General features: G+C 43.4%; 1 protein-coding gene across 5 annotated transcripts in view; it reads left to right on the forward strand.

Annotated features, from left to right (window-relative positions):
- Positions 1-24,781, forward strand: part of apc2 (APC regulator of WNT signaling pathway 2) — a 206,655-nt gene that overhangs the window by 155,900 nt on the left and 25,974 nt on the right. For 3 of the 5 annotated variants that reach the window (XM_048560209.2, XM_048560210.2, XM_048560211.2), the window contains 5 exons: positions 9,354-9,434; positions 11,319-11,697; positions 13,983-14,078; positions 16,804-16,943; positions 22,061-22,138. In XM_048560209.2, the coding sequence (XP_048416166.2) occupies positions 9,354-9,434; positions 11,319-11,697; positions 13,983-14,078; positions 16,804-16,943; positions 22,061-22,138 (774 nt within the window). The remainder of the gene's footprint in view (positions 1-9,353; positions 9,435-11,318; positions 11,698-13,982; positions 14,079-16,803; positions 16,944-22,060; positions 22,139-24,781) is intronic. The other 2 variants (XM_059638527.1, XM_048560212.2) reach the window with 1 other exon arrangement.

Below are 24,781 nucleotides of genomic sequence, written 5' to 3' on the forward strand. Positions count from 1 at the left end.
TACCTTCTCTAGAGCAACCAGGGATGGGCAATAAATGCTGGCCCACCCAGTGATGCCCACATGCTGTGAGTGAATTTTAAATAAAATGATAAATGATCATTTGTGACTGCAGTCATTAAAACCAGGTGGATCTTGTTGAATATGAGATCCTTGATTGGGGCTGTCAACCTGCACCAATCAAGAAGCCCTGGCTGACTGATAGAAATAGGGGATTTAGAATCTCCTCAGTAGAGGGAACTGGTTCAGAGCTGGCTGGTCACAGCACAAGTAAATAGAGAGTGACTTGGTGATGGATTACAATAACAAAATTAACTATCGTAGACAAATATGGATTTGGAAAGGTTAGCCAGTGCAGATTTCTTAAAAATAAATCATGTATAACAAACTTGCTCATGTTTTATCCATGAGGTGACATTGACAGTTGATGAAGGTAATGTAAGTGATGTTATACACACGGACTTTCAAAAAGCATCTTATAAAGTGATACATAATAGGCCTGTAAGCAACATTTGAGTTTGTGGAATAAAAGGGACAGTAGCAGCAACATAATGAAACTTAAATATTGCTAAAAGGAGACTAGAATTGAAGCTTTTTATCTTGGTATTTTTGTGATAGAGTTGAAATGTATGTTCAAATTCTTTTTGCTTGCCTCTTAAGCATTTATGTACCTAGCTTCTAGCATGTGCAGTATTGAATAAAAGGTGAAAACCAGCTGTCTTATGCTGCTACAATGCTACAATACGAGTAGTTTTCTCCACTGATAGGATGCTGCCATCTAGCCATAAAGATGTTTCACCTACCATGCAAATAAAGATGAGGTATGAGTTTCAGTGTCAGCGTGTTGCCAGGTAAAGAGATTGTATACTCCAACAGCTGCCAGACTGTATCAAATAACATGTCCCATTGGCCATTCGCAGTGGGCAGCAGGGCACTCACGCTCAGACAGGCCATATTTGCAAGCCTTAGACAAATACGTGTACCATGAGATGTGGTTCTGCTATCGGAGATCATTTATTAAATAATTAAATCTGTGCTAATTTAAGATCTTCAGCCAGGTTCATAGTTTTATGCCTTTGACTATGCTAGATGCTACATATGTAAAAAAATGACCCTGTTTTACATGGGCCAGTTTGTACACACTTTGCAACAACCCCATGGTAACACCTTGGTCATTCAGAAACTACCTGTCTGGTCTGAGACTGTTAGCTGTTCATACTGTACCTCTTTATCAATCATAGCTTAACTAATTCCTCTTCTCATTCTGTTACAAATGGTGTCTCTTTTTTTCAAGATAACACAGTATGAAGCTGGATGAAGACAGCACGCCAAGCAGCATCGGAGGAGCAGGAAAGTTTGACGTTTTGGGTCTCGACCTGAAATGTCAGCTTTCCTGCTCCTCTGATGCTGCTTGGCCTGCTGTGTTCATCCAGCTTCATACCGTGTTAACTCAGATTCTCCAGCATTGGCAGTTCCTACTATCTCTTTTTTTCAAGTCTATTTCTTGCAACTTCGTTCTGAAGTGTGCAATGTGCAAAGTTTCAACTTCCAGCCTCGTTTTAGCAAAGTTTAAGGAAATGAAATTGACTGAGTGACTGGAACTGGAGAGTACTAGTGTGTGAGTGATAATGGGAACTGCAGATGCTGGAGAATCCAAGATAATAAAGTGTGAAGCTGGATGAACACAGCAGGCCAAGCAGCATCTCAGGAGCACAAGTGCGTGGTTTGTCTGGCTGGAGGAGGGCATAGATTGTGTTTACCAAGAGTTGGATGTCTGCTTGTCTTCATCTGTGTTAATGACCTAGACGCTTTAGGAAGAAAGTGAAGAAAGTGAAGATGTTGGACAGAATGGAGAAAAGTCCCAGGTTTGCGAAACTTCATTTACGTGGATAGGTTGGAGAATCTGGAGCTGTACAACTTGGAGAAGAGAAAATTAAGGGAGACTTCACAGAGATATTTAAAATTATTTTGGGCCTGGACAAAATAGATAGGGAGAAGCTGTTACCCAGTTGTGGATCAATTGAGAACCAAGGAACACCAATTTAAGTTGACTGGCAAAAGATGCAATTGCAACAGAAGGAGGAAAGAATTTTCACACTGTGAGAGATTAGGATCTGGAATGCCCTGTTTGAGAGTGCAGTGAAGGCTGATTCAATTAAAGCCATTTCTTCACCCAGAGAGTTGTGAGCGCATGGAATAGTTTACCAGTGGTAGTCGTGGAAGCGGAGTCATTCGAGACATTTAAGCGACTGCTGGACATGCACATGGACAGCAGTGAATTGAGAGGAATGTAGGTAAGGTTATTTTATGTTTGGATTAGGAATATTCCACGGCACAACATCATGGGCCAAAGGGCCTGTACTGTGCTGTACTTTTCTATGTTCTATGTTAAAGCCTTCAAAAGAAAATTGGAGAATTATCTGATCAGAATATCGTGTGCGAGATTATGCAGAAAAGGCCAGTGAGTGAGATTAGCTAAGCTGCCATTGCAGAGTGTTGCCATAGACTGAATGGGCTGATGACCTCATTTTGTGCTGGAAATATTCTTCAATTGTGTAAAATAATCCTGTAAGTTTCTACATTGTGACAGGTACTATTACCTTGGAAATCATAAATCTAACAAATAAACAGAAATTTACAATTAATTTTATGTGGAAAAAATGGTCATCAAGTGAAACATGATGTTCTGTTGCCCTTGAGAGAGATAATGGGAAGTGCAGATGCTGGAGAATTCCAAGATAATAAAATGTGAGGCTGGATGAACACAGCAGGCCAAGCAGCATCTCAGGAGCACAAAAGCTGACGTTTCGAGCCTAGACCCTTCATCAGAGAGGGGGATGGGGAGAGCGTTCTGGAATAAATAGGGAGAGAGGGGGAGGCGGACCGAAGATGGAGAGTAAAGAAGATAGGTGGAGAGAGTGTAGGTGGGGAGGTAGGGAGGGGATAGGTCAGTCCAGGGAAGACGGACAGGTCAAGGAGGTGGGATGAGGTTAGTAGGTAGCTGGGGGTGCGGCTTGGGGTGGGAGGAAGGGATGGGTGAGAAGAAGAACCGGTTAGGGAGGCAGAGACAGGTTGGACTGGTTTTGGGATGCAGTGGGTGGGGGGGAAGAGCTGGGCTGGTTGTGTGGTGCAGTGGGGGGAGGGGACGAACTAGGCTGGTTTAGGGATGCAGTAGGGGAAGGGGAGATTTTGAAACTGGTGAAGTCCACATTGATACCATATGGCTGCAGGGTTCCCAGGCGGAATATGAGTTGCTGTTCCTGCAACCTTCGGGTGGCATCATTGTGGCAGTGCAGGAGGCCCATGATGGACATGTCATCAAGAGAATGGGAGGGGGAGTGGAAATGGTTTGCGACTGGGAGGTGCAGTTGTTTGTTGCGAAATGAGCGGTGTTCTGCAAAGCGGTCTCCAAGCCTCCGCTTGGTTTCCCCAATGTAGAGGAAGCCGCACCGAGGACAGTGGATGCAGTATACCACATTGACAGATGTGCAGGTGAACCTCTGCTTAATGTGGAATGTCATCTTGGGGCCTGGGATGGGGGTGAGGGAGGAGGTGTGGGGACAAGTGTAGCATTTCCTGCGGTTGCAGGGGAAGGTGCCGGGTGTGGTGGGGTTGGAGGGCAGTGTGGAGCGAACAAAGGAGTCACGGAGAGAGTGGTCTCTCCGGAAAGCAGACAGGGGTGTGGATGGAAAAATGTCTTGGGTGGTGGGGTCGGATTGTGAATGGCGGAAGTGTCGGAGGATAATGCGTTGTATCCGGAGGTTGGTAGGGTGGTGTGTGAGAACGAGGGGGATCCTCTTGGGGCGGTTGTGGCGGGGGTGGGGTGTGAGGGATGTGTTGCGGGAAATACGGGAGACGCGGTCAAGGGCGTTCTCGATCACTGTTGGGGGAAAGTTGCGGTCCTTAAAGAACTTGGACATCTGGGATGTGCGGGAGTGGAATGTCTTATCGTGGGAGCAGATGCGGCGGAGGCGGAGGAATTGGGAATAGGGGATGGAATTTTTGCAGGAGGGTGGGTGGGAGGAGGTGTATTCTAGGTAGCTGTGGGAGTCGGTGGGCTTGAAATGGACATCAGTTACAAGCTGGTTGCCTGAGATGGAGACTGAGAGGTCCAGGAAGGTGAGGGATGTGCTGGAGATGGCCCAGGTGAACTGAAGGTTGGGGTGGAAGGTGTTGGTGAAGTGGATGAACTGTTTGAGCTCCTCTGGGGAGCAAGAGGCGGCGCCGATACAGTCATCAATGTACCGGAGGAAGAGGTGGGGTTTGGGGCCTGTGTAGGTGCGGAGGAAGGACTGTTCCACGTAACCTACAAAGAGGCAGGCATAGCTGGGGCCCATGCGTGTGCCCATGGCCACCCCCTTAGTCTGTAGGAAGTGGGAGGAGTCAAAAGAGAAGTTGTTGAGTGTGAGGACGAGTTCAGCTAGTCGGATGAGAGTGTCGGTGGAGGGGGTCTGGTCGGGCCTGCGGGACAGGAAGAAGCGGAGGGCCTTGAGGCCATCTCCATGCGGAATGCAGGTGTACAGGGACTGGACGTCCACGGTGAATATGAGGTGTTGGGGGCCAGGGAATTGGAAGTCCTGGAGGAGGTTCAGGGCGTGGGTGGTGTCACGGATGTAGGTAGGGAGTTCCTGGACCAAAGGGGAGAAAATGGAGTCCAGATAGGTGGAGATGAGTTCGGTGGGGCAGGAGCAGGCTGAGACGATGGGTCGACCAGGGCAGGCAGGTTTGTGGATTTTGGGACGGAGGTAGAAACGGGCCGTGCGGGGTTGGGGAACAATGAGGTTGGAGGCTGTGGGTGGGAGGTCCCCTGAGGTGATGAGGTCGTGAATGGTGTTGGAGATGATGGTTTGGTGCTCGGGTGTGGGGTCATGATCGAGGAGGCGGTAGGAGGTGGTGTCGGAGAGTTGGCGTCTGGCCTCGGCGATGTAGAGGTCAGTGCACCATACTACCACTGCGCCACCCTTGTCTGCGGGTTTGATGGTGAGGTTGGGGTTGGAGCGGAGGGAGCGGAGGGCTGCCCGTTCTGCGGGGGAGAGGTTGGAGTGGATGAGAGGGGTGGAGAGGTTGAGGTGGTTAATGTCTCGACGGCAGTTGGAGATGAAACTTCATTTGAATGAGTACATTGAATTTATTGCCTAAATTGTGTGTTCCTGAGTTTTAAAGGTTAGGGGGATCTCTTTAACTGATTTTGCAGCTGGGACTGAATGGCTCAGACCATTAAGTCGATGGAGTTAAAAAATCCAAGGAATGGACTATTAGAGATAATGGGAACTGCAGATGCTGGAGATTCCAAGATAATAAAATGTGAGGCTGGATGAACACAGCAGGCCAAGCAGCATCTCAGGAGCACAAAAGCTGACGTTTCGGGCCTAGACCCTTCATCCTATTGGACTATTAGGCTGTTTTATCTGTCAGAGAGACACCCTTGAACCTATGTCGCAGTTTCCCCATTATTAAATTAGTCTATAGAAGAATATATCTAACTTGAGAATATATTTTAAAAATAGATCCATGGGAGTCCTATTAAGTATAGCCGTTCAGGAGACACTGTGGGTTTCTAGCAGAAGTCATTGCTTGTGGATCACAGCTAGCATTAATTCATACAACTCCCTCGTGCTGTAGAGTGGATAGAAAAACTCAAATCAACAGACTGAAAGTTTTTACTGAGATAGTAGGAACTGCCAATGCTGGAGACTCTGAGATAACAAGGTGTAGAGCTGGATGAACACAGCAGGCCAAGCAGCATCAGAGGAGCAGGAAAGCTGACATTTCGGGTCGAGGAAGTTTTGTTCTCTAAACTCCCCAGCAGCAGCTCCGTACTTTTATAACTGACTGCAGATTGACCTGTAAGAGAGGCATGAAAAGACCTAGTAGACTATTATTTTTACCTCTCTTGCGAAGAAAAGCTTTGGCTCCACTTTGACTCCTCTGTAAAGTGCTGTGCTGATATCTGTGAATGAAAGCTTCAACTAGCATCTTGAATGGACCTAAGAGGCAAAACATCAGAATTCATGCAATTTTTAAACTTACACTAGCATAATCTTTCTATATAACATTAGAAACAAATACCCTCCAACAACTGTACGTTTTTTCAATCTTGATCTCTCATGTATCTCCCACTTCGTTTGTTCCATTATTGTGAACTATGCCACTTAGACATTAAGGCTCAGAGCTCTAAAATTCCCTCCCCGCCTCTTTCTCCTCCTGTAAGATACTTGTTAAAACCAACATCTTTGACCACTCACTATTTAAAGCTGAGAAGAAAACTAGGGAATTATAGACTGATTAGCCTGATACATATTGTTAGGAAGTTTCTACAGTTTTTAGAGCAATAGTATGAACTGCAGATGCTGGAGAATCTGAGATAACAGGGTGTAGAGCTGGATGAACACAGCAGGCCAGGCAACACCAGAGGAGCAGGAAAGTTTGACAGTTTGGGGCTTGACCCTTCTTCAGAAAGAAGGGTTGAGAAGAAGGGTCTAGACCCGAAACATCAGCTTTCCTGCTCATCTGATGCTGCTTGGACTGTTGTGTTCATCCAGCTCTACACCTTGTTATCTACAGGTTTTAGATAAGAATTAGGTGGCTAAACCACTTTGAAAGTGTTCATTCTATCAGAAAGAGCCTGGATTTGTAAAGGATATGCCATGCCTGATGAATCTGCTTGAATTTTCTTGAAGCAGAGTTAACGAGGGAAATGTCTGTAGATGTTGATTATCTATAAACTTTAAGAAGGCAGTTGATTAAATCCCCCTTTAAAGATGCAGTTGATTAAATTCACTTCTCCCCCACCCCAGCATGGGATTGTTAGCTAAAGGTGAATCTTATGGAATTGAGGGAAAATTATTGCTCCATTTAGGGTATTAGCGGAGCAGAAGGAGTCAGATAGAAATGATGGGCTGTTTCTGCATTTGATAGGATATGACTAATGGCATCCTGTATTTGTGTTGGCATTCATCTATTTACTGTTTTGTTTAATGATGTGGATGGTGAAAGCCACATATCCAAATTTGTGGATTACACAGAGATAACAGCATTATGGTTAATGTTGTTGGAAGTGCAAAATTGCAAAATGACTGTTCAAGTTAATAAAAACTTAAAGCATCAGAAAAGCACAGCAGTGGAAATGAAATGGAGGGCATTGTTATGGTTTGAAGTCTTTGAACTCAATGTTAAATCCAGAAACTGTAAAGTTTCAAAACAGAAAGCTTTTCCACCACCCCTACCATCACCCTAACCCCTAAGTCTGGTTTTCTTGGTTTTGCTTTAAGCACAGCTGACCTATATTCTGGAAGGATATTATGAAGCTGGAGAGGGTTCAGAAAAGATTTGCCAGGATGTTGCCAGGAATGGAGGGGTTGAGGTACAAAGAGCGCCTAGATAGGCTGGGACGTTTTCCACTGGAGCATAGAAGGTTGAGGGGTGACCTTATAGAGATTTGTAAAATAATGAGGAGTATATAAATTTTTCGAGAAGATGTGTAGCTTGGGTTGTGGATGAGGTTGTCGACGTGCATGCCGAGAAGGTGGGTTTGATTGCAAACATTCCATCACCCTGCTCGGTAACATTGTAAGCATGCCTCCAGTGAAGCTTTGGTGTTCTGTCCTGTTTGTTATTTATATGCCTCGGTTTGTTGGGTGGTTGGTATTATTTCCGGTTCTGTTTCTCAGTGGTTTGTGCACAGGGTCTAATTCAAGGTGTTTGTTGATGGAGTTCTGGTTGGACTACCAGGCCTCCAGCAATTCCCTAGTGAGTCTCTGTTTTGCTTCTGCAATTATCGATGTGTTGTCCCAGTTTAATTAGTGTCCCTCGTTGTCAGTGAGACAAGTGAGAATCGGTTGTGTCTCTTGGTGGCTAGTTGGTGTTCATGTATCCATCCAGTCAATTTTCTTCCAGTTTGGCCCATGTAGGGTTTCTCACAGTCTACGCAGATTATTTTATATGTTACCCTGTGTCGGTTTTGGGTATGGGATTAATGAACAGTATAGATAATGTGAATGGTGGGTGACTTTTCCCTAGGATGGGGATTTCATGACTGGGTGCATATTTTTAAGATAGGAGGAGAAAGATTTAAAACAGACATGAGGGACAATTTTTTTTACACAGAGAATGGTTCGTGTGTGGAATGAATTTTCGGAGGGAGGGGTGGATGCAGGTACAGTTACAATGCTTAAAAGACATTGAGATAAGTAGATGAATAAGAATTGTTTGGAGGGATATGGGCCAAGCGCAGGCAGGTGGGACTAATTTAGTTTGGCATTATATTTGCCGTGGACTGGCTGGGCTGAAGGGCCTGTTTCTGTGCTGTATGATTCTATGACTCTAAGACTCTATAGGCAAGCTGTGGCTGCTTTTCTGCAATTAATGGCAAGGTGGGATTTATTGCCTGTTGGACGCAAAAAGATAATATAATGGACAGCCTAGAGAAACCTTTAAATGATACTGCTGATCTCTTCAAACCTACAGAGTACCCAAATCTTCAGTGTTCCACAGCAGGCTTGTCAATTTAAGGAAATTAATGGTGAGATTCTCCCATATTCCTTCTAAGGGCAGGGCAAGGAAGTTACTTGGCACCTAACACCCCACCGTCATCATCAAGATAACACTCATCTGATGGCCCACCAACCAGCTTATTAAGAACCAACAGGGTGCAAATGAGGCAGAGTACCGCACCCTATCAAAGACCTCAGCACTAGTGTCCTGGGTCTCCAGATGTTGCTGGCCACTCGGGGGCAACAATTTCTGGTCATTAATGCCCTCCAGTCGAAGTTGACTCTTCAGGTGATCCAGTCAAGTGCGTTTACATCTTCTTGTGACGTGAAGGTTGCAGGGAGAGAGGAAGCACTGAGGCCACCATCTTGTCTCCCATCATTGCTTCATGTTCCCCAAATTAGTGCAATTTGAGTCTTCCCCCTCCTAACCTGGCAGGCAGATTGGCATAATTTCTCAGTGAGGAAAGCAGCCACCTTTTTCACCCCCTACGTAGGCAGTGGTTCAGAAAGTTTGAAACCCTGAAGTGGTCTTTAATTGACCTTTCAACCATCAAACCTTCAATGTACCTTCTTGCCCAGCAATTCATTAAGGAGGGGGCAGGGAGGGGAAATTTTCTCTCCAGGGCCAATTTTCCCATTATTTCCCCTTCTTCCTCCCTTCTGGAAAGGGGAGAAATCACACCCTAAATAGCAAAATCTCAAATGTTTCCAGAAAGGTGGGACTTGATCATCCATCCTTTGATGGTCACAACATTGACTGAAACGTAAATGAGAAGAATTAATTCTGCTCCATTTTTCTGAATCTAAATAAAGAAAGACTGTCACATTTCTTTCTGAAAAGACAATCATTTGCTGTGTTTGCAGTGCTGTGGAAAATTAAATGATCAAGGTGCAGAGAGCACAATGAATAATTTACCTCAAGGATTGAACAACTTGGGCAGTAAGGTAAGTGTAATAATTTAAGAATGGTTTGGAATAAGATTTTAAAGATTTAAGATAAGATATAAAGACTTCAAACCACATTCAATGCAGCCCTATATAACAAAAACTGAAATTACTGGAAAAGCTCAAAAGGTCTGACAGCATCTGTGGAGAGAAATCAGAGTTAATGTTTTGGGTCAAAGATTCATACAGTCAAACAGCACTGAAACAGATCCTTTGGTCCAACCAGTCCAGGCCAAACAAAACCCAAACTAAACTCATCCCACCTGCCTGCTCCTGGCCCATATACCTCCAAATCTTTCCTGTTCATGCACTTATCCAAATGTGCTTTAAACATTGAAATTGTACCCACATCTACCACTTCTTCAGGAAGTTCATTCTACACACAAACCCACCCTCTATGGAAAATATTTGCCCCTCATATCTTTTTAAAATCTTTCTCTTCTCACCTTAAAAATGTGCTGCCTAGTCTTGAAATCCCCCATCCTTAGGAAAAGAACTACAATTAGCTCTATCCATGCCCCTCATTATTTTATAAACTTTTGTAAGGTCACTTCTCAAACTCCTACGCTCTAGTGAAAAAAGCCCCAGCCTATCCAGCCTTTCTTTATAACTCAAACCTTACATCCCTGACAACAACCTGGTAGCTCTCTTCTGAACCCTCTCCAGCTTGCTAATATCCTTTCCATAACTGGATGACCAGTCTGGGACACAATATTCCAGAAGATGCCTCACCAATGTCCTGTACAATCTCAACATTGCTTTCCAACTCCTATACTCAAAGAACTGACCAGTGAGTGACCGTTCCTCAACCGTGTCTGCATGGGTTTCCTCCGGATACTCCGGTTTCCTTCCACAGTCCAAAGATGTGCAGGTTAGGTGGATTGGCCATGCTAAATTGCCCGTAGTGTTCAGTCATGTGTAGCTTAGATGGGTTACGGGGGAATGGGTCTGGTTGGGATGCTCCAAGGGTCGGTGTGAACTTGTTGGGCCGAAGGGTCTGTTTCCACACTGTAGCAATTCTGTGATTCAAAACTGCCCTGTATAAAGCCGATGTGGGAATTGAACCCATACTGTTGGCATCATTCACCAGCCATCCGGCAACTGTGTTAACTGACCCCTGTAAAGCAGACATTACCATGAAGTACTCTCCTTCTCAACTTCACCCTTGCCTCAGGCCTGGTGACCCTCATGTTAAACCCACCACCAGTTGTCACTGTACTGAGAGTGAAGCCCCATAGTCATCTGGGCTCTGGCCACTTTAATATATAAAATTGCCATAGTCCCAGAGGGCTGTTTTCTTATTGGAGAACCAATTGCATTCTCCTTATTAGACAAGAAAGCAGTATGTAGTAAAGTTGCCATGGTCTCAGAGGGCAGCTTTCTCGTTAGCAAGACAACTGGTGGTAAATTAAACCTGAGAACCCCCCAGTTGAGGGGGAAGGTTGTGAAGGCAGGACCTTTGTGGAGAACTTAGCCAGTTCAGGAATTGAACCCACACTGTTGGTGTCACTCTGGATCTACAGATCAGCTATCCACCCGACTGAGCTAACTGACCCCGGTTAGCTCTATATGTACAGAGATCCAACAACACACCTGTAGTTATGCCTCCCTGTGTGCATTGAGCAGGTAGGTGGAGGATCTTCAGCCTGAAATGTTGGCTAGTTCTCTCTCTGCAGTTGCTGCTTGGCCTGCTGAGTGTTTCCAACATTTTTCTTTTCTCTTTGGGAAAATTTTAACACCCTCAATGCCTTCAATATAGAGGGTAAAATCAGATGGAATTATTTTAAGAATTGGTACAAGTCCAGTAAAATTGAGATGAGATAAAGACGAAATAATATTTGAAGAAAGAGAAGATGAAGCCTTTCTGAATTTCTGTGTCTGCAGGTGGAGATGGTGTTCTGGCTGCTTTCCATGCTGGCCACCCGTGACAAAGAGGACATGTCAAGGACATTACTCGCCATGTCCAGCTCCCAGGACAGCTGTATGGCCATGCGCAAGTCTGGCTGCCTCCCGCTCCTCATTCAGCTCCTGCATGACAGCGAGAGGGACTCAGGACCGAGCAGGAACGCCAGCAACAGCAAGGAGGCCCGAGCCCGTGCCAGTGCGGCCCTCCACAACATCATATACTCCCAGCCTGATGAAGGGCAGGCCAAGAGAGAAATGCGTGCCCTGCATGTGCTGGAACAAGTGCGCTTGTACTGTGAGACTTGCTGGGAATGGTTGGACACAAACAGACAAAGCAATGATGTTGAATATAACAACCGTAAGTGTCATTTCGGGGATGTTACAATTGACCTTTTGTCCCCTGGACTAGTGTGGACCCCTATGTGTTTATCATTGATTTCAGTTGGAAATTTTACTTGTGTTTGCTTTTGGTTGGTCCCAAGAGAGTTTTATCTCCTCCACAGCAATACTTCTCACTGCCTCAGGAAAGCTGCAAACGTAATCAAAGACCCCTCCCACCCTGGTTATACTCTCTCCCACTCTCTTCTGTCAGGCAGAAGATATAAACCTTTGTACAAACAGATTCGAGAACAGTTCCTTCCTAGCTGCCATCAGACTAGTGAATGGACCTGTCATATATCAGAGTCAATCTTTCTCTGCAGCTGTAACACTATAGTCATTCTGTTTTTTTACCCTGATGTATTTATGTAAGGTACGATTGGTCTGGATAGCACACCAAACAAGATTTTTCACTGTATCTCGGTACATGTGACAATAGAAAATCAAATCAAACTATCACTTGTTGATTGGCCTAATGCTTGAAGTGAGGAAAATAATGCCCAACAGGGCACTGACATTTCCACAAACCCAATTTGGGAAAACCTGGCCCGGGAGGTCAGACTTTCATCCAGGGGTGGAGCTGGTCCCTTGCAGTTGGGCAGAGTGACCCCAGAATGAGAGCAGAGATTGCTGGCTGCTGATGTGAACTGGATCATGGGCCTGGCTCCATGAACTAACACTGAGTGGAAGATTAATAAAAATATTAATGAAACCAAAAACAGGCCTCACCCTCATATTCCCTCCCTCTCAGACACACTGCCCATGCTAATCCATGTCACCTTATCTCCCCACCCTACATTCCTCTACCCACCCACCATTGGTCTCTCATATTCCCCATCGCCACCCTATGATCTCTACTCTTCCCCATGGTCCTTTTTGGTCCTTATGCCACCCTATGCTCCTGCACCCAAGCCCAATGGCCAGTCCTCCTAATTTAAAGCTGTGCCCTCCACTGTTCCCCATGGCTGTTCATAACCCCTTTTCCAGCTTTGTAAAACCTCTTGTCAATCTATATCCACTCATAGTACCTTTTACCCTTTGCGCTCCATAAAAACACACCCAGTATGCACAATGGACAAATCTCAGGAACTACGCTGACATAAAGTCGTGTATTACTAAATTAAAAACACACTCATCAGCACAAAAAAATCAATACAATGAAATTTCTTCAAAATAATTTCTTATAAAAAACAAACATTTCAATTAAGTGCCTCACCACTTTGAAAACAAACATTTATATTCCTTAAACCTTTATAGCCATCTATTAAACTTGATGAGGATCCCTCTGTGAGAATCAGTCATGCAACGCAAATCATAAAATATCTTATGTCAACAGGGACACTGGTATATCTAACACAGTTTCCTTTAAACTCCTAGTTAAATGTATATAAATATGTGTCTTGAGCACTGTATAGTTGACTCTTAGTGGCCACTGATGTGGCCTAGTAGGATCTTCAGTTGTAAAGTCATTGAGCCAGGAGAAAGTCTACCAACACCTTCTTAATTCAACGAAGGATGAACAACTAATGTAACCTTGCCCATGTCCCCACATTCTGGCAACAAATAAAAATAACTTGATCAATTTTCTGATCAATAACCCTTAGTCTAAGGTGCACTCTCTAAAGGAATCAGTTTGTAGGGGAAGGAACTTTTCAATGTTGTATTAAGTTATACCAACAAGAAGATTCCTGGTTTTGCAGAATTTAAAGCACAGAAACACGTATTCTTATCCCTCTTCTTTTGTTCGTACTTGGAAGCAAAGAGGATGTTTGTTACAAGAGTATGGCTTGTGGCAAGAACCCAGGCATGGAGCTGTTTAAGGCACAAAGGCTGTTGTGCTGCAGCTGTCACATCTGGGGTTCTGAGTGACCAGGAGACTCTCCAGCACTGACCATATTCCAACGGCATATTGGGGGGCTTTGGAGGTCAATATTCAACATGCCTGATGTGATCAGGCAGCTAATTCTGATCTATGCCAGTGTTTAAGCTCCACATAAGAATCCTCCCAGCCTACTTCCTTTAACTCTATCAGCATAAATTTGTCAGCCCTTTTCCCTCCTCCAGCTTCCCCTGCTGAAGGTCCTCAGTCTGTTATTGCCTAGCTCATCTCAATAAATCCCTTGACTGAGCTCGGAGTTAATTGCTGCCACTCAAAGAATGAATGTTTAAAAAAAGGAGATAAAAGAGATGGTTAGGGACAGAAGCTGTAATCGGCTGTTGTTAAATGTTGAACCTAAGTGCTTCTGTTCTTCTTTCCCCTTGTAGTGCCACTGCCTATTGAGCCCCAGATCTGCCAAGCGATGTGTGCAATCATGAAGCTGTCCTTTGATGAAGAATATCGGCGTGCCATGAATGAACTTGGCAAGTTGTAGCAATTGTTCATAAATATTATTTGGGCTTTTTCTCCATGTTCCGGTTAATTCTTAATTTTAGCTGGTTGTAGCGAATTAGAGATTGAATTTTCTGGAGCATTTCCGAAGATCAAGTCTTTGCAAAGGGAGGGTTAGATGTAAAAGACCTGAGCTTGTACCTGTACAAATTAGAGCTTAGTCATCCAAATACCTGTTAAGAAGTACACAGAACACGGATATAAGAAGATTATATCGGGCTATAGTTGTATGGATAGACCACAGCTCTGGCCAGAAAAGTGTTACTAGTGGTAATTACAGATTGTACTTACATTGTGCCTTAATATAGCAGATTATCCCAAAATGCTTCATGTAAGGTGGAATGGACACTAAGAAATGCATTGAGGAGACAACGTGACCAATTTAGGTTTTGAGAAGGTCATTAGAAATGTACTGAGGTAGAGGGAATGCTATGAGAATTTCAGATTGAACTAGTATGGCAATCAGAGGCTATTTGGTGGTTGTGGTGGGTTGTGGAAGGACTACAGAGGAGGAGGGGAGCAAATAGCTAACAAGTTTTGCTTCAATAATGTGATTGATATTGGATTTACTGAACTGAAATGGAACCTAACATTTCCTTCTGTTCTACTTCAGAGGGGCATTTTAGGACATGAGTATAAATCTCCTACTGCCTTATCTTGGGAGAAATAGTACATTTAATGACAAAAAACAGAATTTCATTTCAGCATGGTTATAGGTTTGACTTGAAATGCAAATAATCATTTAATACCAGCCAACAAAAGCCTCTTTTCAATTTGGATACTGGACCTGATGCTTTGTAGGATCATTGCTTACAGAATGAGGCCATTGGACTGTTGTGGTACTTTTGGCGCTAAGAAAGACCAGTCATGCTTGGTTTTGTATCTCTGCTTCCCGTCCTTGGTCTTGTAAGTTCCTCATCCTCAAGTACCTATGTAGTTCTCTATAAATATTTATTTATAGAATCAACTTCCACCTCAGTAACTTGAGGAAAAAATGTTTCATTTTAAGTGGACAACCCAACATAATTGATTTTATTCTTGAGAAGCAGTGTCAATGTTAATAAAGCAAAAAGCCTTGCAAACGTAGTATGTCTTGCTATCAGGACCCTATTGGTCTGTACACCTAGCTAAAAAACATTATAGCAGTGAATCATCAATTAGAACTATGCTGCTGCTTTTACTTCAAGAGGTTTTAGATGTAAAACCTTTGAAGTAATTGCTTCCGGAGTGTAATTAGGAAACTACTAGATTTCAGTGTCAGATTCTAACTTTTATTTCAAACAAATTTGTTACTTCAAGAGGAATTGATGAAAAAATTTGAACCCGTAGTTAACATATGGAGATCTAAATGCAAATTCCAATTCCAACTCATTTGATTCTGTTCATTGCCGCTGATGTCACAAGTTCTAAAAAGGAATCATTCTTATTTTCAAACAGAGCATGGAGCAATTCCATCTGCTGGAATGTAACTAACTCCACAAGACCTCAATTGTTACTTCCCTAGGCTGGATAATATCTGCCCCCTGCGAAGATGTTTAGCATGGAGAGGCTTGTAATTTAGGGAAGGTGGCTGGCTCACTACCTTCCCATCCATCCCTGCACTCACAAACAATAGAGGGTGGGTGGGTGCCAAGATGGTAAGTAAATGATTTAAGGGTCAAGTGATCCAATTGTCATGTTGCCCGTACAAAAAGTAGCCAGGCAGGAATGGGCAATCCGTTTTCTTTTCCAAACTGCCTGAAACAGTGGGAAGGAGGAAGGCATGCAATCCTTGGAGTGTGCTATTTGCCCAAAAGGGGCATTTCCTGAGACCACCACACTCTTCTTCTCTCTGGCCCGTGCTTGTATTGAATCCAGAACTCGACCCAACTTGCTCTATTCACTGAAGTGCTGAAACATGTCCCCCAACACTGAAAATTGCAGGACTCAGTTGCCTCTGGAATCCATGGGACTTTCTTCCTGGGGCTACATGCAGTCTTTGGCAGCGTCTGCACCAAAGCTGTAGGGTTGCCTGGACTGCTGGAGCTGTTGGCTATTCAGATCGACCAGCAGCTCCTGAAGATGGGACCTTCTCCCGGACAGGTACGTATGTCCCACTAGGCGTTTGGGAAATGTACCAGTAGTGCTTTGGCGAAGGGGCTTGTTTCTAAGTGGTCAATGTGTGCCCCTGAGCCCCCACCTATAATTTTTAGCTCTCTAACCTTTATTCAGTTCTGATGAGAAGTGATTAACCTGAAAAGTTAACTCTATTTCTCTTACCCTTTCCACAGATGTTATGGTGGCTCAGTGGTTTGCACTGCTACCTCACAGTGCCAGGGACCTGAGTTCAATTCCAGCCTTGGTTGTCTGCCTGTGTTGAATTTGTTTGTTCTCCCTGTGTCTGCATGGGTTTCTGCAGTGTGCTCTGGTTTCTTTGCACAGTCTAGAGATGTTAGGTGTATTGGACATGCTAAATAGTCTGGAGTGTCCAGGGATATGCAGACTATATAGACTATCCACGGGAAATGCAGGGTTGCGGTGATGGGGTGCAATGCTGTTTGGAGAGTTGGTGCAGACATATGGGCTGAATGACCTCTTTCTGCACTTGTAGGGGTTCCATGTTGCCTGACCTGCTGGGCATTTCAAACATTTTCTGTGTTGATTATTAAGACTTTTGGAGGGCTCACAGCATTTATTCTCTTCCCATTTTTGATGCAGGAGGTTTGCAGGCAGTTGCTGAGCTGCTTCAGGTTGATTGTGACATGTATGGACCTACCAATGATCCTCTGAATTCAGCCCTGCGTCGTTATGCAGGCATGGCATTAACTAACCTCACCTTTGGGGACGTCGTCAACAAAGTGAGTAACCATACCTCGCCCATGCCCACAAATTACTGGGCAAAAGGACACTTATGAAGGATGATGGGTAGAGATTTAGCGAGAAAGGTCACAGGACTCAAAACATTAACTCTGTTTCTCTCTCTGCAGATTCTGCCAGATCTGCTGAGTTTCTCCAGCAATTTGTTTTGCATGTTGAAAAGTTAGTATGTTAGATTCACACCAACTCTGTGTTCACAGCTGTAGTTATTGTCTTCATGATGCATCTGTTTCTGTGTCACAATGTTTATGCATAAGTGGGATATTGGGCACATGTATTGTGACAATGCACTGGAGAACAACATTCAACAACTTAGGTGCCTTGGCAGAAGTGTACAGCACAGAAAGAGACCATGTAGGCCATCCAGTTGGTATTATGCTTACAAAAAGCAAACCACAAATTAGGAAAAAGTCTCTGGCTGTCCATGCACCTTTTTTCTCTTTCAAGTATTTGTCTAGTTCCATTTTCATGGTCCCGTTTTCAATGTGTAGCTATCACTACCAGGCAATCCAAATCCCAGCTATATCTAAATGAAAAAAAAGCACCTTCATGTAGCCTCTGGTTCCTTTTCTCAATCAACTTAAATCTGTAACATCTAGTTCGCAACACTTGAACAAATCGAAACAGTTTCTCTTTGTTTAGCCTGCCTAACTCATTGCACTCAACCAAAACACCTCTTGTCCTTTTCTGTTCCACAGAAGATGAGCCTCTGTCGTAGTATGTCAATGTGCTTGTAAATCTGCAAGACTATAGCAAAGCTCTTTTGTACCTTTTCCAGAGTTTTCACATCTTTCCTGAAGTGTGGTACCTATAATTGGACACAATTCTCCCATCCGGCATTCTCTCTAATTATTAATTCTGCTGCACTAGCCCCTCAAGGTCCGTGATAAACAGCATCTTCCGAAAGCTCCTATGGCAATATGTTGGCAAATGCAGAGAACTTCCCACTAGCTGCACAGCCATATGGCTTGGAGAGACCATTGCTCTTTTCTCAGGCAAACGGAGTGTTTTAACATAATCCCCCATGTTTTGCAAGGCTTGCTTCGAAATGTAGGCTCAGGATCCCATATGATGTATTTTTTTGCCTTATTAACCTGTCATGCTACCTTCAAAAATTTGTGTGCAAACATCCCCTAGAATTTTTTAGCATTGGCTTTAACATTGCACCATTTAACCACTTTGCAAAACACCTCCGCTCGGTTCGCAATAAACAACTGCACCTCCTAGTCGCAAACTATTTTAACTCCCCCTCCCATTCCTTAGATGACATGTCCATTATGGGCCTCCTGCAGTGCCACAATGATGCCACCTGAAGGTTGCAGGAACAGCAACTCATATTCCGCTTGGGAACCCTGCAGCCCAATGGTATCAACGTGGACTTCACAACCTTCAAAATCTCCCCCTCCCCCACTGCATCCCAAAACCAGCCCAGCTCGTCCCCTCCCCCCACTGCATCCCAAAACCAGCCCAGCTCGTCCCCGCCTCCCTAACCTGTTCTTCCTCTCACCCATCCCCTCCTCCCACCTCAAGCTGCACCTCCATCTCCTACCTACTAACCTCATCCCGCCTCCTTGACCTGTCCGTCCTCCCCGGACTGACCTATCCCTTCCCTACCTCCCCACCTATACTCTCCTCTCCACCTATCTTCTCCTCTATCCATCTTCGGTCCGCCTCCCCCTCTCTCCCTATTTATTCCAAAACCCTCACCCCATCCCCCTCTCTGATGAAGGGTCTAGGCCCGAAACGTCAGCTTTTGTGCTCCTGAGATGCTGCTTGGCCTGGTGTGTTCATCCAGCTTCACATTTTGTTATCTTGGATTCTCCAGCATCTGCAGTTCCCATTTTCTCTGACCATTTAACCTGTGTTCTCCCCAACAAATTGAATCACCATGCTACTATTTTTAAAACAAAAATTTTCATGGGATGTGGCCACCTTTAGCTCTGCCAGCATTTATTGCCCATCCCTAATTTCCCTGGAGAAGGTGGTGATGAACAACTTTCTTGAGCTGTTGCATTTGTTGAGGTGTGGGGGCACCCATAATTCTGTGTTAGGAACGGAGTTCCAGGATTTTTGACCCAATAACAGTGAAGGAACAGTGATAGAACATAGAACCATACAGCACAGTACAGGCCATTCGGCCCACAATGTTGTGCTTATCTTTTACCCTAAACCTAAGGTCTATTTAACCTCCACCCCCTACATTATACTATCATCCAGATGCCTATCTAATAGCTGCTTAAATGCCCCAAATGAGGCCGACTCCACTACCCTCTCCGGCAATGCATTCCACACCCCGACCACTCTCTGAGTATAGAACTTACCTCTGATGTCTCCTATATCTACCTCCACTCACTTTAAAACTACGCTCCCTCATAATAGCTACCTCCACCTGAGGGAAAAGTCTGTGGCTGTCCACTCTATCTATACCTCTGATTATTTTGTACATCTCTATCAAGTCACCTTTCATCCTTCATCATTATAAAGAGAAAAGCCCTGGCTCTCTTAACCTTTCCTTGTAAGACCTTCCCTCCATACCAGGCAACATTCTGGTAAATCTCCTCTGCACCTTTTCCAACGCTTCTGCATCTTTCCTGTAATGAGGTGACCAGAACTGGACACAATACTCCAGATGTGGCCGAACCAGGGTTTTGTATAGCTGGAGCTTAACTTCACGGCTCTTGAACTCTATATATCAGCATGGTGTGTAAATTGGAGGGGAACTTTGGTTGGTGGAGTTCTCATGCTGCCTTGTCCTAGACGATAGACATTGTGCGCTTGGAAGATTTTTTTTCCCTTATTCATTAATGGAATGAGGGCATCTCTGGCTAGGCAGTATTCATTGTCCATCCCTAATTGCCCAGAGAGCAGTTCAGAGTCAACCACATTGCTGTGGGTCTGGAGTCACATGTAGCCCAGGTAAGGATGGCTGCTTCCTTCCCTAAAGGACATTTGTGAACCAGATGGGTTTTTCCTGATAGTGAATTCATGGTCATCATTAGATTCTTAATTCCACATTTTTTTTTATTCAATTCAACTTCACCATCTGTCATGGCGGGTTTCAAACCCGGGTCCCCAGAAAGTTCTCTAGGTCTCTGGGTCTACAGTCCAGTGATAATACCACTGGGCCATTGCCTCCTCTAGGTGCTAATGGAGGAACCTTGGTGAACTGTTGCATTACATCATATAGATGTTACACACGGCTGCTTCTGTGCATTAGTGGTGAAGATATTGAATGTTGGAAATGGTGGATGGAATGCGTATCAGTTAGGCCACTGTGTCCTGAATGGTGACAAGTTTTGTCAGTGATGTTGAAACTGTGCCTATCCAGACAAATGGAGTGTATTCCATCGTAGTCCTGACTTGTGCCTTGTAGATGATGGAAAGGCTTTTAGGAGTCAGCTGGTGAGTTTCTCACTGTACTTAGGTGCTGTTGAACTACAGTATTTATCTGGTTCACTTTCTGGTCAGTGGTAACCCCACAATGTTCAGAGTGGGGGATTCAGTGAGGTTAATGTTATTGAATATTAGCAGACCCCATTAATTAGATTCTGTGTTGTCTGGCACTTGTATTTTGCAAACATTACTTGCCTCTTCTCAGCCCAAGCCTCAGTCTTGCTTCAAAGCTACATCACTGTTCAGTATCTGAGGAGATATGAATGGTATTGAACTTTGTGCAATCATCGGTGAAAGTCCCCACGTCAGACTTGATGACAGAGCGAATGTGATCAACGAAGAAGCCGAAGGTGGTTGGGCCAAGGACATTACATTAAGGAGCTGAGTCTCACCTGTCATGTGTTCACCATTCCAACAGCCTATCTACATCCTCATGAAATATAATTCTGTTCCCCTTCATGTTTACTATGCTTCCATGTTTTGTGTTAATGACTTCATCACCCCCCTACCCCACCAAGAACAAATTATCAATGTATGATCGGTAGTTAAACTGATGATAGATTTCTTCTATTTTGTAAGCAGTACAAATTCAGTGCATATTGCCTAACCTGTCCTGTTAGGGGACATACAAGTAAATATAATATTCTATATGCTGCTGTGAATTTGAAAGGTTCGCTGTTATTGAAAATCAATACATTAACATAATTTGTGTATGTTAGTAATAACTGTTGAATTTCAGAAATTAATGTGTGATGTGGTGAAGTGTAGAAGGAAAGTTATCATTTACTTAGTGCTGTCCAGCGGGAGTTCCCAATATACCCAATTTTTACATTACAATGTTCACACTAAGATTAATTTAAAAGGAAGTGCTAATGAGAAGCTGCTATGAACAGAATAGAGGTCAATTTCATCGACACAGCATTTTCTTATATCCATTTGGTAGTTAGCCGTTGAAGAGTGGATGAAATTCATTTACATTTTGTCAATATATGTTGATCAATCTTTTAAGTTTAGTAACTGATGTGCATACATTGGAAATAATTGATAACCTAATCTGTGACATCCATTTGGAAACACAATCTTCAAGGTCAAGAACAGCCTTTTCTAAAAGATACTGATAGATCACTAGCAACAAACTGGTCAAGGGTAATGGCTGTATTCGTCCATGGATCTCTCGTTCCGATCTCTCAACTTCCCTTGTGAAGCTGACATTTGTCAAGATATTGGTCCTTGAATTTTGGCACCACCCAGAACTTCAGAAGGGTCATTTCTCTTGTGAATGTATTTAGCGTGTTTCAAGAGGTTATTAAACCTTTGACAATATCACAGCTGTTGAAGTTTTCAACAGGGCCCAATTGATATCATCAGAATGGAAATCCTGGCTGCATGTCCTCGCTTCTTTCTGAGATCAGGGCATGGACTCCAATTATAATGCCCTGATACATGGCTCAGCTCAGCTCAGCTAATTCAGCCCACCTAATCCTTAGCACAAAACCAGTCCATTTAAAATAGGCAGAATTAAGATGTTTCTTCAGTGAATCGTTTTTTCAGCTTTACTTTAGAACCACCATATCCCATAAGCCAGCTGATAACAGGTGTGAACCCTTGTTTTGATCAGAAATAGCTAGAAGGGAGAGAATCAGATTGTTCAGTAAGTGAAATGTGCTCAGTTGTTCATCTTTCTGTGCCTTTTTTCTTCTTACAGGCTACACTGTGTTCCAGAAAAGGCTGCATGCAAAGTATTGTGGCCCAGTTAGAGTCTGAAAGTGAAGATATCCATCAGGTTAGTGAATTATGAAGCATTTTGTGTTGTGATAAGTCTCACATTCAGTGTGTCTGCATACCTTTACAAGACATGCTCGTGATATCATCACTGTATCGTAGCGTGTGACCTGAGGATGTAAAGATTTCATAATCCATCTTAACTTGAATCACATGCGGAATAGTATTCCAATGGAAGTGTGATGTTCTGTGCAATTTAATGGCTTAACGTTTGGCCAGAGACTTATATGGCTGGAGAATATAATGATCTTACAAAACGCTTAACTGTATTAACTGTAAATAATTGTTGGATTCTTCAATACCATGATATCTGTGTCCAATTTCAAATGTTCTGGAGTGTACCATAAGCATTGCTGAATTGGATAAATCACCAATTTTGAGTCAAACTCACACTATGGCAGCAGCAGTAATCACCTACAAAAGACTCCAGTATTCTTGCAGGCAGATATTTGGAAAACTAATTGAAGAACATTTTGATGCCGGTGATTATACAGTGATATTGAATGACAGCAACCAGCAGCAAGACTAATAGGTTGTTAAACAAATGAAGCAGAGAATAACATACTGTTTTCCAGATGCAAAATCAGCAGATTGCAACAAGCTGTCAAATCTTCAAAGTACGACATTAAAGTTTGAAATGTTAATCTTCTAGACTGTGTTTGCCTGTTTGTATAATTACACATTGACAACTCTGCGCTTATGTAAACCATATACAACTGTGTTGTATAACCTTTAATCTTTGGAAAATGTGGGATGTTGTGTTTTGTTTCACAGTCAATGTGTCCGTATGTCTTTATGAGACATATCACTTATCATAGCATGTGACCCATGTGCGTAAAGGTCTCATACTCCATCTTACCTGAGATCACTTGAACCATAGCATTCTACTAGAAGCATGCTGCTCTGAGTAACCTAATAGTTTTAGGTTTGTCAAGACACTTATGTGCCTGAAGAATATAATGTTAATATACAATTGTTGTGTCAATGTCTGTTGAATTCTTCAATACCACAATATCCACACCCAGATTATTATGTTACGAGAGATAACATGACCATTATTGCATCAGGTAAAATATTTTGTTGCAGGTAAGCTCACACTACTTGGTAAAAGTTTTAAGGAATATAATCATTCAAAAATATTTCACAGAAGTAGACCCATAGAGTCATACAGAGGGTAAACAGATCCCTTGGTCCAACTCAACCATGCCAACCAAGGTTCCCAAACTAAACTAGTTACACTTGCCTTTGTTTGGCCCATATGCTTCTAAACTATTCATATTCACGTATCTGTTCAAATGTCTTTTAAATGTTGTATCTACCACTTCCTCTGGCAGTTCATTCCACATTTGAAGAACCCTCTGTGTGAAAATGTTGCCCTTCAGGACCCGTTTAAGTCTTTCTTCTCTTCCCTTAGAAATATGACCCATAGTTTTGAACACCCCCACTCTAGGTAAAAAACCTTTGCTATTTATCTTATCTGTGCCTCACATGGTTTTATAAACCTCTGTAAGGTCACCCTTCAACCTCCAGTGAAAAAAGTCCCAGCCTGTCCAGCCTCTCCCCAAACCCTCCAGTCCTGGCAGCATTCTGGCAAATCTCCTCTGAACCCTCTCCAATTTAATAGTATCCTTCCAATAGCAGGATGACCAGAACCATTCGCAGTACTCCGAAAGAGGCCTCTTTAATGACCTGTGCAACCTCACCTTGACGTCCCAACTCCTAAACCTCAGTGGCATGGACAATGAAAGCAAGCATGCTAAGTGCCTTCATAACCACCCTGTCTACCTTATTACCAAATAATATCCCTTGTTTATATATAAAACAGTTTACAACTTGAGAAAAAAAGACTAACCTTCAGTTTTTCCAATCGGAGGTGCCAACTTTAAAGTAAAAAAAACTTTGTTTCAAATTGCAAAGCAGAATGGGGGGTTCTGGAAATCAAATATTAAACAGAAAATGTTGGAAATGTTTGGCAGGTTGTACGACATCTGTAAAGAAAGAAACAACCAGCATTTTTGGTTTGTGGCTTTTAATCAGCCTGGAAAAGTTAGAAATGTAAGAGGTTTTGAGCAAGGGCTGGACGAGACAAGCTAAGAGTGTTTGTGATAGAGTGGAAGACAGGAAAGATTGAATGATTGAAAAGTTGGTCCTACAGAGCCAAAAGAATAGTGATGGGGCAAGAAAAGAAACAGAGAAATAAAACATATGCCGAGAGCAGATATTTTGCTGCCTGAAAACAAAAATAATAAGACACTCAACAACTTTGACTATTCCACAAGAGTGGAACCAGGAATATTCCAGTCAGCCTCTGACAAAAGACCATTAATGAGTGTTCCCTACCCTTCTCCAGTCTCTGGGAAAGTAGCACAGGAGCAGGATGGAGTCAGCGAACTGGTTGGTGGCACAAAATTCAGTGGTCGCTCGTTCCTTGCCTGCTGCCATCAAGACCCAAAAGTTCACTCAGTGGATTCCAACCAGGACAAATTCAAAATCATTTCAATAATGGCAAGGGTTATTCTTGCATACATGGGAAGCGTTCATAGTGTTACTCTTACTTACAATGAAACTCAGTTATTGAAACATATCACATTAATGCATGTCTGACCATGTATGAATGTGGAACTGAAGTAATAATGTCTGTATG

This window comes from Stegostoma tigrinum, chromosome 30 (genome assembly GCF_030684315.1).
Source record: "Stegostoma tigrinum isolate sSteTig4 chromosome 30, sSteTig4.hap1, whole genome shotgun sequence".
Lineage (NCBI taxonomy): Eukaryota > Metazoa > Chordata > Chondrichthyes > Orectolobiformes > Stegostomatidae > Stegostoma > Stegostoma tigrinum.